Consider the following 16,533-nt stretch of genomic DNA (forward strand, 5'->3'; position numbering starts at 1 on the left):
ATTTTGTTTCTGCCCATTTTTACTTACCACTTAGAAACTGAATAAACTTTTATCCATGAATTTTGTATTTATATTGTTTGTCTTTACATCACCTACATTTTCAACGTACTGTACTCCTGCCAAAACAATCACTTATAACAAAAAAATGAAAAGGGGGAGGGAGGAGTTTAGCACAATCAACTGACAGATCAAAAAATTTCCCTAATTTCTACCAGGAAGGGGATGGAGGGGAGGTGTCCTCATAGCTTTTCTTTGGGATCAAGCATTGTCATAATTTTGCAGTGTTCAGTTTCCATTGTTTTATTGAAGTTGCATATTGCTTTCCTGGTTTTGCTTCACTTTGTACCAGTTCATGTAAATCTTCCCATGCTTCTTCATATTATTTCTAGTTTTGTTTTGAGGCATTCAGGGTTAAATGACTTGCCCAGGGTGACACAGCTAGTAAGTGTCCTAGACCAAATTTGAACTCAGATCCTCCTGACTCCAGGGCTGGTGCTCTGTCCACTGTGCCACCTAGGGAGGGCCCCCCCATATTTCTTATTTCTTACAACGCAGTAATATTACATTACATTTATGCACCCCCAAATTGTTTACCTATTCCCCAGTTGCGGGGAATCTCCTTTCTTTCTAATTTGTTGCTACTACAAAAAAGTATTCCTGTAAATATTGGGGCACTTATAAGGGCCTTTCTTGTTGTCATTGACCTGCCCTGGGGGTGGAATCTCTGGGTCACAGGGTAGGGACATTTTAGTCACTGTCTTCACATAATTCCAAATTGAACAAGAATGTTTTTTCATTCTTCTAGTTCACTGATAAAAATGTCAAGTGTCAGTGGACCAGTACTACTTATGTCTAGGCTGCTGATCAATCACAGATGTCAGTCTCTCCGACTAGCATCTCTGACTGATGATTGGTCTGTGGAATCAGCAGCATTGTTGAAACCAGGAGAAATCATAGCTACTTCTTTCTCTGGATCAACCAGGTTTATCACTCTTTAGCCTGACAGTCAATATAAATCAGTAAGCATTTATTAAACGCCTACTGTGTGCTGGGCACTGTGTTAAATGCTGGGTAGGAAGCAAGAGTTATTCTTAACCAGTACCCAAGGTGTTAACAGTTTGATTTTTGTTACAATCCCCGCCTCATCCCCTCTTTTTGGTAAGTCTGGAAGCTCTGTGGTTTCCAGGATGTCATTTTATTATCTAGGCATGTATGTAATGACACATTAGGCAATGGAAATTATGTACATACAGTAATGGAACACTAGACCTGAATCAGACCTTCAAAATTGTCTAGTCTAACTCTTCATTTTCAGATAAGAAAACCAAGGCAAAGAGATAGGGACTGGTCACAGAAAAAGTAAATGTCAGAGCTGGCCTGGAACCCAGGTGTCCAAGGCTAGTGCTTTGTCCGTAGCATCACCTGCCTCCTGTTTGTAGAAATAGGAGCATGTGGTCATAGGCAGGGAACTGCCACTGTCATTTATTTGTCTGCCTCGATGGAAGCTGGCTGTCTAGCTACCAGGCTAGAATTCCAGTGGGCTCATTATATAGCTAGACTAGCCATCCCTTTACTCCTTTCCCACATGGCTGACAAGGACAGAAGTGGCACTGGAGAATGGTCAGAGAGAGGGTTTCCATCGTGGCTGTCTCATACTTTGAATCTGCTCTTCTCTCAAACTCTACTCTTGGTGTGACAATAGAGGTGTTTTTCAATAGATTTTAAAGCTCTTTTTGAAAGGCAAAATCAAAACATTATAAAAAGCTAAAATGTTACTGTGGGTTTTTTCAGGATTTTAATTTTAATTGTTTTTTGTTATTTGGCTAATTCTTTTTACTTCTTTTGTTGCCTTTTAATTTCCCTTTAGGATCTCTGAAGTTGAAGTTTGTTTTGCTTGTGATTCTGACCTCCCCCCTGACCCCTCCCTTTTTAAATAACCCCTTTACTTGCCTGTTTCTCTGAATGTAGTGTATTTCTATATCAAACACTGTAAATGTGTGCTTAAGATAAGATTGAGGTCCGTGTGACTCCCACTCCCCCATCCCTTCCTCCATGTTTGTATACTCTTTTTTTAAATTGGTTACATTTTATTTGTTTTCTAAAGATGCTTTACACAAGGTAGGCACTATTCAAACAGGAAGGCTGTTTTTGATAATTGATACCTTACATTTTCTTAAGTTTTTTCATCTTTTGAATTTGTTCTAATATTTCTTCTTGTCTCCTGAGTCATTGAGTTCTGTTTGTTTTTATTTTCAGGGAGTCCACGATTATAGTAAGAAAGGACCGCTTTTTGTTCAAAGGCTATTTATTTGACTTCCCATTTTTTTCCCTCCAGAACTAATTTTATTTTTATTTTTTAATGTCTTGCTTCTTCCACATACTCTTGAAGTCTTTCTTTGAGGCCAAGCCTAAGCCTTTTAATTTCCCCTGAGATTCTGCTTATACTTGTGAAGTTAGTCTCTACTTTTGGCTTTAACTCTTGAGTTGCTATAGATCCACAGTATTATTTCTGCTTTGTGTTTGGTGCCATCTTCTGTTTACTAATTTTCCTAACCTGAGTTCCTGATTTGGGACTACGTGCCAGAGCTAGGCTCCATCCCTCCATCCTGTACTCTTGGATGGAGTGGGTAGGGTCTGACCTCAACTTGGTGGGATCCTGCAGAGCATTGGAAAGTTTCAGTTTCCCTCTTAATCATTGTAGGTCAAAGCCCTGCAGTCTGAAGATTCCCTGGAATATCTATGATCAGAATGTGACAGATTCACGCCTACCCCACCCACCCCCAGCTTCCCTGTCAGAGTACTATCAGAAGACAGCTTCCAGTAATCCCATCTCCCGGAAGCGCATTCCAGTCTTAGGGTATCTCTGGAGTATTATTGGTAGCTCTGGCAAGCTTGGGCCATATTTACCAGTGCTCCCTCTGATATTCTTAGTGGGACCCCTCTGTCAGTGCTAGGGGGCTTCAGACTATCTCCAAGTCCACTCCTAGTGTTGGGTGGAGGAATTTATTATTGTTCTCCTTAGCTTTACTTATCCGATCTGGTGTCCTTTTTAAATCTTTGCTGGAGTATGGGAGAACTGGGCCCTTTAGTGACTTTTCCTAACCAGAAACCAGTGGTCATTATTCTTATGCAGCTAAGAGTAGGGCAGATTGGGTGCTGATAATAATTTATAGTTATGTTCAGTCCATTTAGCTGAGAACACTTATTACATTAAAGTAATGGCTAGCTATTTGCCCAGTATAAAGACCCAGAGGTTCTTTGTACCCTTAATATATCCAGCTTGGACCAGTAGCAGCTTCTTATGGTCGAGATAAGTCAACAGGCATTTATGAAGTGCCTAGTGTGTGCCAGCTACTAGGGAAGAAATGACCTTGCCCATCATTTCAAACCATTTTATAAGATTTATGGATTAGAGAGAAATAGAATTTCTGAAAATGTGGTCTGTAATCTTAAATCCACTCAGTGCTTGTTTTCTCTTGTCGTGTCTGCCCTTGGCCTGCCTTTCTAACCTTACTCTCTGGCCTCCATCAGAATCTTTCCATCTATTATGTGCTGCCCTGATGCTCACAACTAGTCACCACTCTGATGAGCAGACAAGATTTACTGACCTCCGTGCTGGAAACAGGACAAGTTTTTAAAAACATGGTATTTGAGTAAGTGTTAGAAAACAGCCTTCTGCAGTCTTATGTTATCCCTCTGAGTATAGTCAAGTGGGCTTTCTGTTTCTTTCCTCCCTAACCCTTGCTTAAGCCATGTCAGCATTGGGGGAAATGAGAGGGACTGTCCTAGTAGAAATCAGTCTGACTGCACCGGCAATCACTGAAAGGGTGAAGTTTCTGTTCCAGCATACTAATGAGATGAGAGTTGTCAGAAAAGAAACCTGACCCCATGACTAATGATCCTGCTTGGTGCTTGTACTTAGGGGGCTGGGAAATGAGTTCTTGATTCTTTCTGAAAGTGAGAGGCTCTTGGGGTCCTTGGACAGGCTTTGCTTTTCTCAGACTCTCTAGTGGGTACCTAGCACAAGAGTGTGGGCAGTCACAGGCCAGCATGCCGAGTTTTACCAAACTGACTGTCAGGTACTGCTGCCTGGTTACCAAACTTTGTTTGCTAGACCTCTTAGAGACCGTCTGTAAGCACGGAGAATATGCTCACACCGCAGCCAGCCTGGAACCCACCATGGCTTCCAACAGGATTGCCTTTGCATGCGGCATCCGTCTGAGGAGTGGAGATGTGTTGTTGGTTAAAGGTTATTTTGTTGGTATACTAATGTTGGGGCTCTGAATTTTCTAGATAACAGTGATTCTCCCCTCCCCCCACCTCCCTCTGCCCTCCTTCCTCACCTAGTTGATTCTAGATCTGTCACGGAAATCTTTGTAACTGATCATGATTTGTGCTTATTCTTTCTAAGTTTGGAGCTAGGAAATGAAGTTGATTCTGCCTCTTGTTTGGATAAGAGTGGAGGTTGGAGGAGGGGGTCGTATTTTGTTATCCTTCTGAGATGCTTCTGCTCTGGTTTTGTGTTTATGGTAAATGTGGAATCCAGCTGTTTTAAATTGCCCTGGGAAGCTGATTTATGTGCTAAGCTTAAAGGCTGGGTTCAGATCCTGCTTCTCAAGCATACTACCTGAGTGACCTTATGCAAGGCAGTAGCCTTACCTGAGTCTCAGTCAGTGATTAGAAGAGATGACTTTTGAGGTCCCTCCTACTCAAGATCTCTGATGACTCTGTATCTGGGGCTCTTTAGGGACACACATACTAAAACAGTAGGGGATGGAAGCTGTTTTCATGGAAAAATTCCCCCGCCTGGAATTTTCTTCCCTTGTTAACCCTTGAATTGTGAGTTAATCTGGTCTCCATCCATGTTGTGTTTATCTGTGGCCAGAGGTCCTGTCATTGGTTCAGTATTCTATAAAGTGGAAGATGTTGGTTGTAGGAGATATTGAGATATCCTCACAATGTGTGTGCTCATGGATTGCCTCCCTAACTCCCAGTCAGTTAACCAATAAATCATTTCTTATTGATCACTCCAGTGCAGGGTTCTGAGGAAGGCAGTTTAAAAGGAGTTGATAGTACATACCAGCAGCTGTTCAAGTGTGGTCCTTGAGGTCAAAATTAATTTCCTAATAATAATAAGCTGTTTTCATTTCCATTATGGTAAATATCAGTAGATGTAACCCACATAATCAAAAGCTGTTATTAATTTTCAAGAGTGTAAAGGATTCTCAGATAAAATAAAATTTGAGAACTGCTGGTCTGCGCAGATCTGAGCAGGGCCAGTGAGTGTGTAGAGGGGGACTTTTAACAGTGGCAAATGGACAGAAATCACAGGTGGGTTAGAAGTACTATACATAGCTTTAAGAGTAGGGGTTTGACTATGAAATTCTAGGAGAGGCAAATTGGGTCATTTCCAGAGAACTTGGTTATTCTGAAAGAGTGGTTGGTAGGCTGTGCTGATGTGACTCACTATTTAAAAACCCATCCTTACTACCCTGTAATCATGCTTAGGAAATGATTATCAGTATTTAAATCAACAGAGTATAGTCAGATGTTGACTTTAATATGAGAGGCATGAAAGAATGGAGATCTAGAGGATTTTCAGTTATCATTTAAAATATCTTATCATGGAAGGAAATACAGTAGCTAACATTTATATATAATGCTTTAATGTTTGCAGAGCATTTTGTGTTTATTATCTTATTTGATCCTTGCAACAGTTTTGTGGTACAACAGTCCTGATTCTTTGTTACCCATTTGGGGTTTTCTTGGAAAAGATACTGGAGTGGTTTACCATTTCCTTCTCCAACTCATTTTACAGATGAAGAAATGGAGGCAAAGAGGGTTAAGTGACCTGCCCAGGGTTACACAGATTAGTAAGTGATCCCATTTGGTATTTTCTCGGCAAAGATACTGGAGGACTTTACCATTTTCTTCTCCAGCTCATTTTACAGATGAGGAAACTGAGACAAACAGGATTAAGTGACTTGCCCAGGGTCACACAGCTAGGAAGTATCTGAGGTTGGATTTGAACTCAGGTCTTCCAGCCTCCAGGCCCAGAACTTTATCCACTATGACACTTAGCTGTCCTTAAATTCTGTGGGTTAGGCACTATTTCTGTTTCCATTTTACAGATGAGAAAGTTGAGATCAAGAGAGGTTAAGTAACTTCTAGGATCACACAGCTTTTGTCTGAGGCAGGATTAGAAGTCAGTCTTACTTAAATCTTAAATTCAGTCCAATCCACCTAGCTGCCAGCAGATACTGTGGTGTCTCTTTGATGTATTCCAAGCAGTATTTTCTCTTTAACAGCGAACATTAGTCAGAGTGTAAGTTATAAAAATGAAACCTAGCCTTGGTGTTTTCTTGGCCGCCGTACCTTTACAGATGTGGCATGCCAGGTGAGCATCATAGATTCATTAGTCGATTAGTCACTGCACCGTTGTGAGCTAAAACAGCCTCAGCCGCGACAGCGGGGTCAGCAATGGGGAGATTTCAGTCGGTAAAGGAGATTTGCTGCTTCTGTGTGTTAACCAAACTGAACACCCTGCCGTAACACCACTCAGTGAGAGCAAGTGACACTGTGTCTTAGTTATTTAGAAGCTCTGAAAGGAGGAGCAGTCGTGTTCCCCTGCGGAAGGGTGAATTTTGTAGATGCACAGAATTCTAGAAATGGAAGAGGACAGGGAACGTTGGGGTGACAGGGAGGTCTCACTTAGCACCATTATTCTGTATTGTTCTTTCACTGACCCTCTACCCCACCCACTCCTTTACCATCATGGGTGGGTGACTTTAGACGGTTTCCTCCTGTATTAGAACGGATTGCTGTAAACAGTTTGCAGCTGTGTAAAACAGCTTGTTTGGCTGCGATGGCCACCTCCCATTTTCTGCAAGAAGTCTTGAGTTAGGTCACTTTGCTTGTTAATCTCCAGGATGCAGATGATGCAGGCACGTGTTTCCCTTAGGCCTTGCCCTTCTGGTTTGTGCTCCAGGTTGGATTTCCAAAGTGATTCCCCTTCTCCAGACCTCCCCAGGGACACGGTTCCGCTGTGGAACGTGGGGGATGGTCTTTCCACATTCCTCTCAGCAGTGTGATTGCTTATGACTCACAATGGGAATCTGCATTTTCTTTTCCTTTGTATGTATTTGTGGTCTCTTCCAATAGAATGGAAGCTCCTTGAGGGCTGAAACTGTTGATTTTTATCTTTGAATCCCCATCTAATCCAATCTGTCTGCGTATCTGTCTACCCATCCATCCGTCTAATCATTTTATTCATTCCTTCATTTATTGGTCCAGACTTGTGATTTTATTGTTGAAGGACAGCATGACATGGGGGACATAGAGCTGAATTTGGAGTTAGGAAGACCTGGGTTCAAATCCTGCCTCAGACTTATAACAGTTCTGAGACTCTGGGCAAGTCATGTAATCTCTCAAGGAATCTCATTTGTACAGTGAGGGAGTTGGACTTAACTTCTAAGGTCCCTTCTAGCTCTGTGATCCTAGGATCCCAAAGTGGGAACCTTCCTTCTCATTGATGCATCTCTAATTTGTAGGGGATTTTCTTTGCCTTATGTTTTTTAGCAAGGTAATTGGGGTTGTGACTTGCCCAGGGTCACACAGCTAATAAGTATTATGTGTCTGAGGCAGAATTTGAACTCGGATCCTTCTGACTCCAGGGCTGGTGCCCCATCCACTGTGCCACCTAGCTGCCCTTCTGATTTGTAGTTCTTGAGAATTGCCTACGTCGCTGAGAGGCCAAGTGATTTTCTCAAGGACACAGAGCTGGTTTGTGTCAGAGACAAAACTTGAACCCAGGTCTTCCAGACTTCAAGGCTGGCCCTTTCTCCCATAGACTGTATTGCCTCTCATTTTGCATATGGGGCAACTCATAGGCCCCCAGCAAAGTTAGATGGTTTTTCCAAGGTAATGATAAGCCTATCTGAGAATTGAACTCAGGTCCTCTAACTTTAAATTCAGCATTCTTTTCATACACCACTGCCCCTGTTTTCAAAGAGCCTGTGTTCTACTAGGGTGGATCAGAAATGTATGTAAATAACTATTATCTAGGTAGAATGTGGGAAGAAGTCCAGGAAGAGAAGTGCTGTGAGAAATCTGAGGAGGGTAGGAGTCACTTTTAGCTAGCTAATTGCAAAGACTAGGACTGGAACCAGTTAGCAGATTTTATTTAATTATAACTTCAAAGAGTGCCATCAAATACAGGCCACCACTGGACTTGCCCATAAATAAATGGTTAGTGGTTGGTGGGGTAGTGCATGTATACATGAGTTAAATTTCCTATGTGACTCTTCTTTTGTTTTAGGTAAAAGTATGGATGAAATTAAGAAGGTCCTCTTACTGGTGCTGGGCTGTGCTGTTCAGGTTGGTGCATGGAGTTGGAGGTCTGGGGGTTGGGGCATTAGGGCTGCATGGGGGACGAGATTGTTGTTTGATACATGGTGTTTTAGTTGGTTGATGGTACAGCCCAATGATGGATCAAAGCCAACTGTTCTAGAATAAATAAGAACTTAATGGTGTCATTAATTGGCCTAACAGATGTGCCTGATACATAAATGACCTGTGATTTTTATCCGCCTGGAAACTCCCTTCACTTATGAACATTGCAGCTGTCTCTAATTTATATAGTCTTAGAGAGTTAGTATCAGAGGTAGTATTTGAACCTAATTCTTCCTGACTCGGTGTCCACCATTTTAACCCCAGTACCATGCTGCTCCTCTAGGAACATGCAGCTCCTATAATAAATTACACTTTGTGTAGGTAAGCCAGGTAAAGGGAGCATTTGTTCTGTGCCCTTGAGTAGAGATTGGATGGTTCTCTGATCAGTTGCTACATGTTGCTTTTGCCTGGATCTGTGATTTCATTGGTACAAAGAACTCTTGGTGAGAAACCCCTGCTGGTCTGTACGTGTTCTGAGATTTTTAGTCTTAAAGAGTTGCTTGGGTTACAGAGAAGTTAAGGGACTTGTCCAGGGACACACAGCTAGTAAGTGTTAAGTGTTTGGTCTGAGGCCAGATTTGAACTCAGGTCCTCCTGATTTCAGGGCTGGTGCTGTATCCACTCTGCCACCTAGCTGCCCCTGACTTAAAATCTTAGATGCCTGTAGCCCTCAGAGGTTAAGAGGCTGGCTGTAGTCAGATTTATATAATTTATCTCATTGACCCTTACAACAACCCGAGAGTTGGGTGATGTGATTACTCCATTTTACAGATGAGAGAACTTAGGCAGACTGAGGTTGAGAGGCTTGCTTGGAGTCACACAGCTACTCAGTGTCTTTGGTAGGATTCAGACTCAGGTCTGAACAGCAGTCTCTCCATCGTATCCCCTAAGTGCCCACGTCTGCTGACTCTTAGGGGAATACAACTTCAAATACACCAAATGACTAGGTATTCGATTTGGTTCCATCATGGGCTGCTTGTGTGGCAGCCAAAAGAGGATTCTCTGGCACTGGGAACTGACTGGCCTGATCATAGAATAGTCAGTGCTGTGGGGAAAATGCCACCACTGCTTCTGGTTATTTGCAGCGCTTTTTATTAGAGTCTCTGGACTGTAGGCATCATTGCCTTCCTTCAGCACGGGGCACGTCACCCCAAGGAATCAGGCGCTGAGGCTAATTGACCATATGATCCCTGTGCGGAAACGTGAGCGGAAGTGTTAACCAGAGCACCATGGGGAGGACTTCTTGGGCATTAAGAGAAGTAGCCAGATTTGGCAAGAAGGAAGTTTCCTTTTGTTTTTAAATTCATTTACGTACCTGAGGGAGTCTCTTAGTTAAAAAATGGAGCCTCTTGTTGACCAAGAAAGCAACTTCCATTAACATTGTCATCCCTTTGCAGTGTGAAAGGAAAGAGGAGTTCATTGAAAAAATCAAACAGCTGGACATCGAAACCCAGGCTGGGATTGTGGCACACATCCAGGAGGTGGGTTTGTTCTTCCTTCTTAGCGTTTGTGGGGTGGGCAGTGTCTTTACGGGTACTTGGCTGTGGGGTACTGCGCCAGTGATGATTATGAGGTTTGAGCTCTCGATACCGGGTTAACTCAAGGTCAACACCATTGGTAATGATTTTTACCAGTTTGGAATTTCAACCAGCACAGACAAAATAATTACATTTGGAAATATGGTCATGAGCCATTTAAAATATGTATGTGTGTTCTCTCTCTCTCTCTCTCTCTCTCTCTCTCTCTCTCTCTCTCTCTCTCTCTCTCTCTCTCTCTCTCTCTCTCTCTCTCTCTCTCCCTCTCCCTCTCTCTCCTTTTTTTTTGAGCCCTCAATTAAACCTCCTTTTGTTTCCTACTTATTACCTAATATGGGCTCAGACTATTTTTAAGAGTGATGTTGTCAGTTGGTTTAGGCTCAGAATTGATTTACATACTTCTAAAATGTACTCTGGCAAATGTCACCCTGCTTTCAAATATTCATTTCTTTTTAAAGAAAAAGACTCTGCTACTGTCAGTAGTGAGGAGAAAAGACACTGACTTGCTGTCATTTTAAAGGGTGAAATCAGAAATTTCTAGGAGTGCTGTTCCCCACCCCCTACCCTGATCCCAGTGCAACGGGAGTAAGCTTGGGTAATCCTGGTGGGACTTTGCAGCTCTCTCTGAGAGAGAGAAAGAGAGAGAGTGTGTGTGTGTGTGTGTGTGTGTGTGTGTGTGTGTGTGTGTTCAAATGCATGTGCCCACAGGCTTGTCTTGGTGAGTCAACCATTTTCCTGTAGCTGTCATACTCTTGAGACAATAATTGGTAGTCCTTTGGGCACTCACCTACTTTCCCCCTATCTTGATCAAGGAAGATAACACTATTCCTGATGCTGTTACCACTACAGCTAATAGTAATCATCATTATAACCAGCTTAAGGTCTTTGAGCAGGGCTATGCTGGATACCTGTAAGGAGTGTTGTAGACAATGAATTAGAATCCTACTAATTAGGTGGTTGGTAATAAATATAAAACCTGGTAGACTGGAGAGTATTGGAGAGGGGCGGGTATTGTGATTAGGGGCAGGATAATTGAGAAAGGGAATCTGCTCAGTGTCATTAAATTGATTTTCAGTTTTAGACTCTTAACTGACTTCAGTGAAAATCTCTCTTTTGGCATTAGTTTCTGGAGTTAGGACTACTCAATAGAGGAGTGCATCCCGGTATTTTCGGGACAAGTATGACTTTGTTCATTAAGGCTTAGTTTAAGGTAATTTTTGAAGTGCTCCCTGTTTCTGACTCCATTTAGCAAATTGCCTCAGTGATGGGATTAATAATTCACCTGCCTTCCAAACGAGACAGGTGTTCAGCAGAAATTTAAAGCCCACATCTTACATTTGTTCTGATCCATTTACCATTACCAATTTCCTGCTCATAATTAACTTGAGCTCTGTTCTTTCCTCCTCCCTCCTTTTCTAAGAACCCCCATTCCACCCCCATTAGCAGTGTCTGTTATTATTTGCAGGTGACCCAGAACCAAGAAAACGTGTTTGACCTGCAGTGGTTGGAGTTGCCAGACATGGCACCAGAGGAGCTGGAATCTCTCTCAAGAAACATGGTGTTTCACCTCAAACGGCTCATTGATGAGAGAGACGAATGCACAGAAGTATGTCTGAGAGGTCCTCCAGTACTAGAAAGAGTGGCCTGGCAGAGGATGGGGAAGGATTGTGCAGAAAGGCTACAGGGGGCTGGTGATGATAGCAGTCTTTGCCAGGGCATTGGTATCTCTGCTTTCCTTTCTTTTTCTTTCTCTCTCTTTCTTTCTTTCTTTCTTCCTTTCTTCCTTCCTTTCTTTCTTTCTTTCTTTCTTTCTTTCTTTCTTTCTTTCTTTCTTTCTTTCTTTCTTTCTTTCTTTCTTTCTCTCTTTCTTTCTCTCTTTCTTTCTTTCTCTCTTTCTTTCTCTCTCTCTCTCTTTCTCTCTTTCCTTTCTGACAGTCGGGGTTAAGTGACTTGCCCAGGGTCACACACCTAGTAAGTGTCACGTTCTGAAACTGGATTTGAACTCGGGTCCTCCTGACTCCATGGCCAGGGTTCTAACCACTGTACCACCTAGCTGCCCTTCTGCTGCCTTTTCCTGAGACGTTTTTTATTTTCTTTTTCTGATATTCCTCTTCAGCCTGTTAAGACTCATCTAATTTAATATGCCCTCTTCCTTTTCTCAACTCACTGTCTGCTCCATATCTAGAACTGTAGACTTTAAGAAGTGGAGGGCCCCAAGAGAATATCTAGTCAATCTCTGCAGGTATAATGCAATGGATTTGGAGTCAGAAAGACCAGAGTTCAAATTCTACCTCATACTCACAAGCTATGTGACCATTGACAAATGATTTAACCTCTCTGAAACTGTTTCCTTGCCTGTAAAACTAGAGGCTGTGCTCATTGACCTTTAAGGTACCTTCCAGCTCTAAATCTACAATACTATGATACATGAAATTGTATGAAGGGAATACAGCATAAGTGGTTTGGAGGGAACCATCATCGTATGGCCCTGGGCAAGTCATTTAACTCTTACTCAGTTTGCTCATCTATAACATGACGTGTATGCCTTTAAGGGCCCTTTCTAGTTCTAAATGGATAATACCACGCTCATCTTTCTTCTCTTCTCTCTCTTTTCCCTACTAACTGAAGTTAATAGTGGATCTTACCCAAGAAAGAGATTATCTGCAGTCTCAGCAGCCAGCCAGCCCCTTGAAACTGTCCAGCACTGACTCCACCCCCAGCCCAACCAGTAGCCTCTCCAGTGAGGACAAGCAGCATCTGGCCGTAGAGCTCGCCGACACCAAGGCCAGGCTACGGAGGATCCGGCAGGAATTGTGAGTCATCAGGAAACTTGTCCCCTCATCAAAGAGCCCAAAGTTGCATTTTAAATTGTCATTTAGTTATGGGATGGGTGAATTTCATTCGATACGGTTCTTACTATATTTACTGTGTTACTTTTTTAAAAAATGTAACATTTTATTTCCCCCCAAATTACACATTAAAACAATTTCTAACATTTGTTTTTAAAAAATTTTAAGAATTCCAGATTCTCTCCCTTCCCCATTGAGAAGGAAAGCAATTTGATATGGATTATGCACGTGCAGTCATGTGAAACTGTGTTGTTTTTCAAAAATATCTTTTATCCCTTCCTCCTCCTCCCAACCCTTCTAACAAATTAGGGGCTGAATTAAATATTACCTTGTTATGCAAGGTGTCCCACAAGTCTTAGGGCAGTTTTAAACCTTAAACTGAAGACTGTCAGAAAACTTCTGGGACATCCTGTTTAACAAACAGTTGGTTTTTATTAAGATTCAAATTCAAAATGGCTTTATGACTTTTGGGACACTTTGTATTTTCTCAGTTGAAGACAGGCAGACTTAGATATTGTTATTCTAAAAGCGCCCCACCTCCCTTTGACTACTTTGTCTTCCCTGTCATTGGCTGGTTTTCAAGGTGGTCTTTCTGTCTCTCCTTTATCTTGGGGTTGCTGTTTGCTCCTCCACCCTCAGAGGTAGTCCCCAAGACTTCTTGGGTTAGGGGAAGAGGGCTGGAGGAGATGGGGCTTGAAGCAGGAGCTCAGATCCGTGTGATCAGACCTTTGTCATACGAGTCATTTGTGAAGATGATTTCTTTGTCTGGTACAGGTAGTACCTTGGCAGGGGATCTGTCCTGCCTGGTGGATATGAGCTTAGGGAAAGGCCAGGAGAAAACAGAAGAAATTCATAAGGCAGACTCATTTCTGCAAACTCCATTTGCATGTGTGGCTTTTCCCCAAGGACTCAATTTCCTTTCCCCCTCCCATTCCTTCTCTGACCCCGTTACAGCCTTTGTGTGGTTGTTATTGTTACCTCTCTGAGCTCTCTCACCTTACTTCAGGGAGGAGAAATCAGAGCAGCTAGTCGATGCTCGGCATGAAATTGATCAGCTGGTGCTGGAACTGCAGAAAATCAAGCAGGAGGTAAGGAGGGACAGGCTTCCATCTGGCAAACATTTATTAAGCACCTACTGTGTACAGAATGCCATGTTTCGGGATTAAGAGTTAGAGGTGTGGGATTGGGAAGGTTAACAATAAAAGCCAAGAGGTTAAGGCATTCTTATTGGGAATTCTTTTGGTTTTGTCTTTTAAAGCAGAAGCACATTTATTTCCCAGTATATCCTCTTAAGAGTAGTCTGAGGATAAAGTTGAGAACATTAAGAATTACAGAGGCAATAGCCATCTCCCACAGCAGCGCTCAGTATGTGCCCAGCCCAACCACGTAGTTAAGGAGTACTTCATCAGAAGGTATTGTTTTATTTTAAAGCAAAAGTAAAATTATTTTCCATTATAGTTTCTTAAGAGTTTTCTGAGGGTAAAGCTGAGAATATTAAGAACTATAGTAGCAGTAGCCATCTTCTGCAGCATTGTTGTGCATGTGCCCAGCCACCTACTTGGTAGTGGTTGGTAGACATTTTCTTCAGACACCAGCATTTTCCTTTTCCTGCAATTCCTGGATACCCTTAATTCCCCATGTTTCCATTTTCAAGCAATAGATCCTTCTCTCCCTGGCTCCCCTGCTCTTGTTAACATGCCTTGACATCTGAAGATAACATGGCGCCTGGTTTTCTTCTTTCATTGTCCGTCTATCCAGAATATCCACCTTGGTGCTGATGCCCGGTCTGCACGAGCCTACAGAGATGAACTGGATTCTTTGAGAGAGCGGGCCAACAGAGTGGAGAGGCTTGAAATGGAATTGGTCAGGTGCAAGGAAAAACTGCATGATGTGGATTTCTATAAAGCCCGTATGGAGGTGAGGCTTATTACTAAGAAGCAGTTGTCTTGGGGAGTTTCTTTTTCTGGGGTCAGGGTTGTGACCCCTGGTTGTTCCTCAGAAGCATATTTGGATGGATGTCTGTGTTCTCCTTTGAAGAACCTATGAAGGTTCATATAGATTCTGTTTCTCTACTTTTAAGCCAGTGCAGACCTCCACAAAGTGCCCCCCCCCCCCCATTCTCCTATTCATAGGGCCCTGGACTGGAAGTCAAGAGAACCTAGGTTCAAATCCTGATTTGAATATTAACCTCTCTTTGCTTCGGTTTCCTCATGTTCAAAATAAACATGGTTGGAATGGATGGCTTCTCTTCTAGCTATAAATCTAACCATCATTACTTCAGTTTTTGGATCCATACACATGGCACCTACCCAATTAAGGATCCAGGTTCTATTTTCTTTCCTAGATTTCAGTTTCCTTATTTGGGCTAGACTTCAAATAACCAGTATTTATATAGTACTTTAAACTTTACAAAACACTTTCTTCACAGCAGTCTTGGTTGTAGGTAATTTTTTTAATTGCTGTTTTACAGAAGAGTCCACTTAGACTCAGGTAGGTCCAAGGAAATAAAGCTAGCAATCAGATCAAGCCACCAGCTCTTGTATTCTGACTTAAAATCCAGTGTTTTCTGCTCTGTACATTGTAGTAACATGCATGGTGACTTTTGGGGAGAAAATACCACCATCCCCAAATATCTCCCTCATGCCCTACTAATGGTCTCTGAAATCCTATCATTAGAGCTTGAATTATAACATGGTTACAGTTTAAAATGCAAATATCCCTGGGGAGATAGTGAGGTTGAGTTTTAATAAACAGCTTAGCATGTATTAATTTATCAGATTCCCTTAGGGCAACAGAAATGAGAGGAATTAGATGGAAAGCTCTTAGAAATGAGATTCTGAATCCCCAAGAAGAAATTATTCTGATGAGGAATAAGTTGAGCTTCTTAAAGAGACTGATATGGATATAGAAATAACTCACTGGGGATAGGAATAGGACCTGTGTTTTCATCAGTACTGAAGATTTCCAGGTGAGGAAATTCCCTTCGCCAATTCAGGTCAGCCCCTTTTCTTCAAGGTATTGTCTCAGTGCCTAGAGCACTGAGAAATGAAATGATTTTTCTGGGCTTCCACAGCCAGTACGTGTCAGTATGCAAAACTGGAACCCAGGTCTTCCTGACTTTGAAACTGGCTTTCTCTCCATTTTGCCACACTGCCTCACTGACAGATTTTTAAAAGATAGAAGATGGAACCAAGGATAAATAATTGAGGATTAATAGAAATAGAAAAGAGCAGAATAGTCTTGGAGGAATTGTCAGGTGTTCTAAATCCCAGAATGACATGAATTTGGAAAAAATGTTAAGACCAACAAAAAGCTTATTTCTTTTTTATGATTTTAAAATCTTTGTTAGAGACAAGAGATGGATGGAAGAAGGGATAATAGGACCACTGAGAATAGGATAATAATAGAACAGACACACGTGAGAAGGCTGAAAGCTTCAACTTAATTTGCTTCTGTTTTCTCTTCCAAGATCTTAATCTTTGGACCAGAAGAATTGGGGTAAAAAAAAGTTAGCAGGAAATGGAAACACAAAATAAATGAAGGAGATGGTCAAACAGTATTTGGTTGTCCTCAGTGAGTTCAAGTCAACAGACCTAGATTATTAACCTTCTAGGGTACCGAAATAGCTGGCAGCTGGCCCTGCTGGGCCTCAGTCAGTGATCTTTGAAAGATCTTGGAAAATGGGAGAGATGTCATAA

General features: G+C 42.1%; 1 protein-coding gene across 1 annotated transcript in view; it reads left to right on the forward strand.

Moving 5' to 3' along the window:
* The window catches only part of CCDC88C (coiled-coil and HOOK domain protein 88C), a 228,463-nt gene that overhangs the window by 108,166 nt on the left and 103,764 nt on the right, over positions 1 to 16,533 (forward strand). The window contains 6 exon segments of the mRNA XM_021000217.2: positions 8,318 to 8,376; positions 9,849 to 9,932; positions 11,452 to 11,592; positions 12,615 to 12,799; positions 13,842 to 13,923; positions 14,594 to 14,752. Coding sequence (XP_020855876.1) covers positions 8,318 to 8,376; positions 9,849 to 9,932; positions 11,452 to 11,592; positions 12,615 to 12,799; positions 13,842 to 13,923; positions 14,594 to 14,752 — 710 coding nt within the window.

This window comes from Phascolarctos cinereus, unplaced genomic scaffold (assembly GCF_003287225.1).
Source record: "Phascolarctos cinereus isolate Bilbo 61053 unplaced genomic scaffold, phaCin_HiC Scaffold_3;HRSCAF=262, whole genome shotgun sequence".
Lineage (NCBI taxonomy): Eukaryota > Metazoa > Chordata > Mammalia > Diprotodontia > Phascolarctidae > Phascolarctos > Phascolarctos cinereus.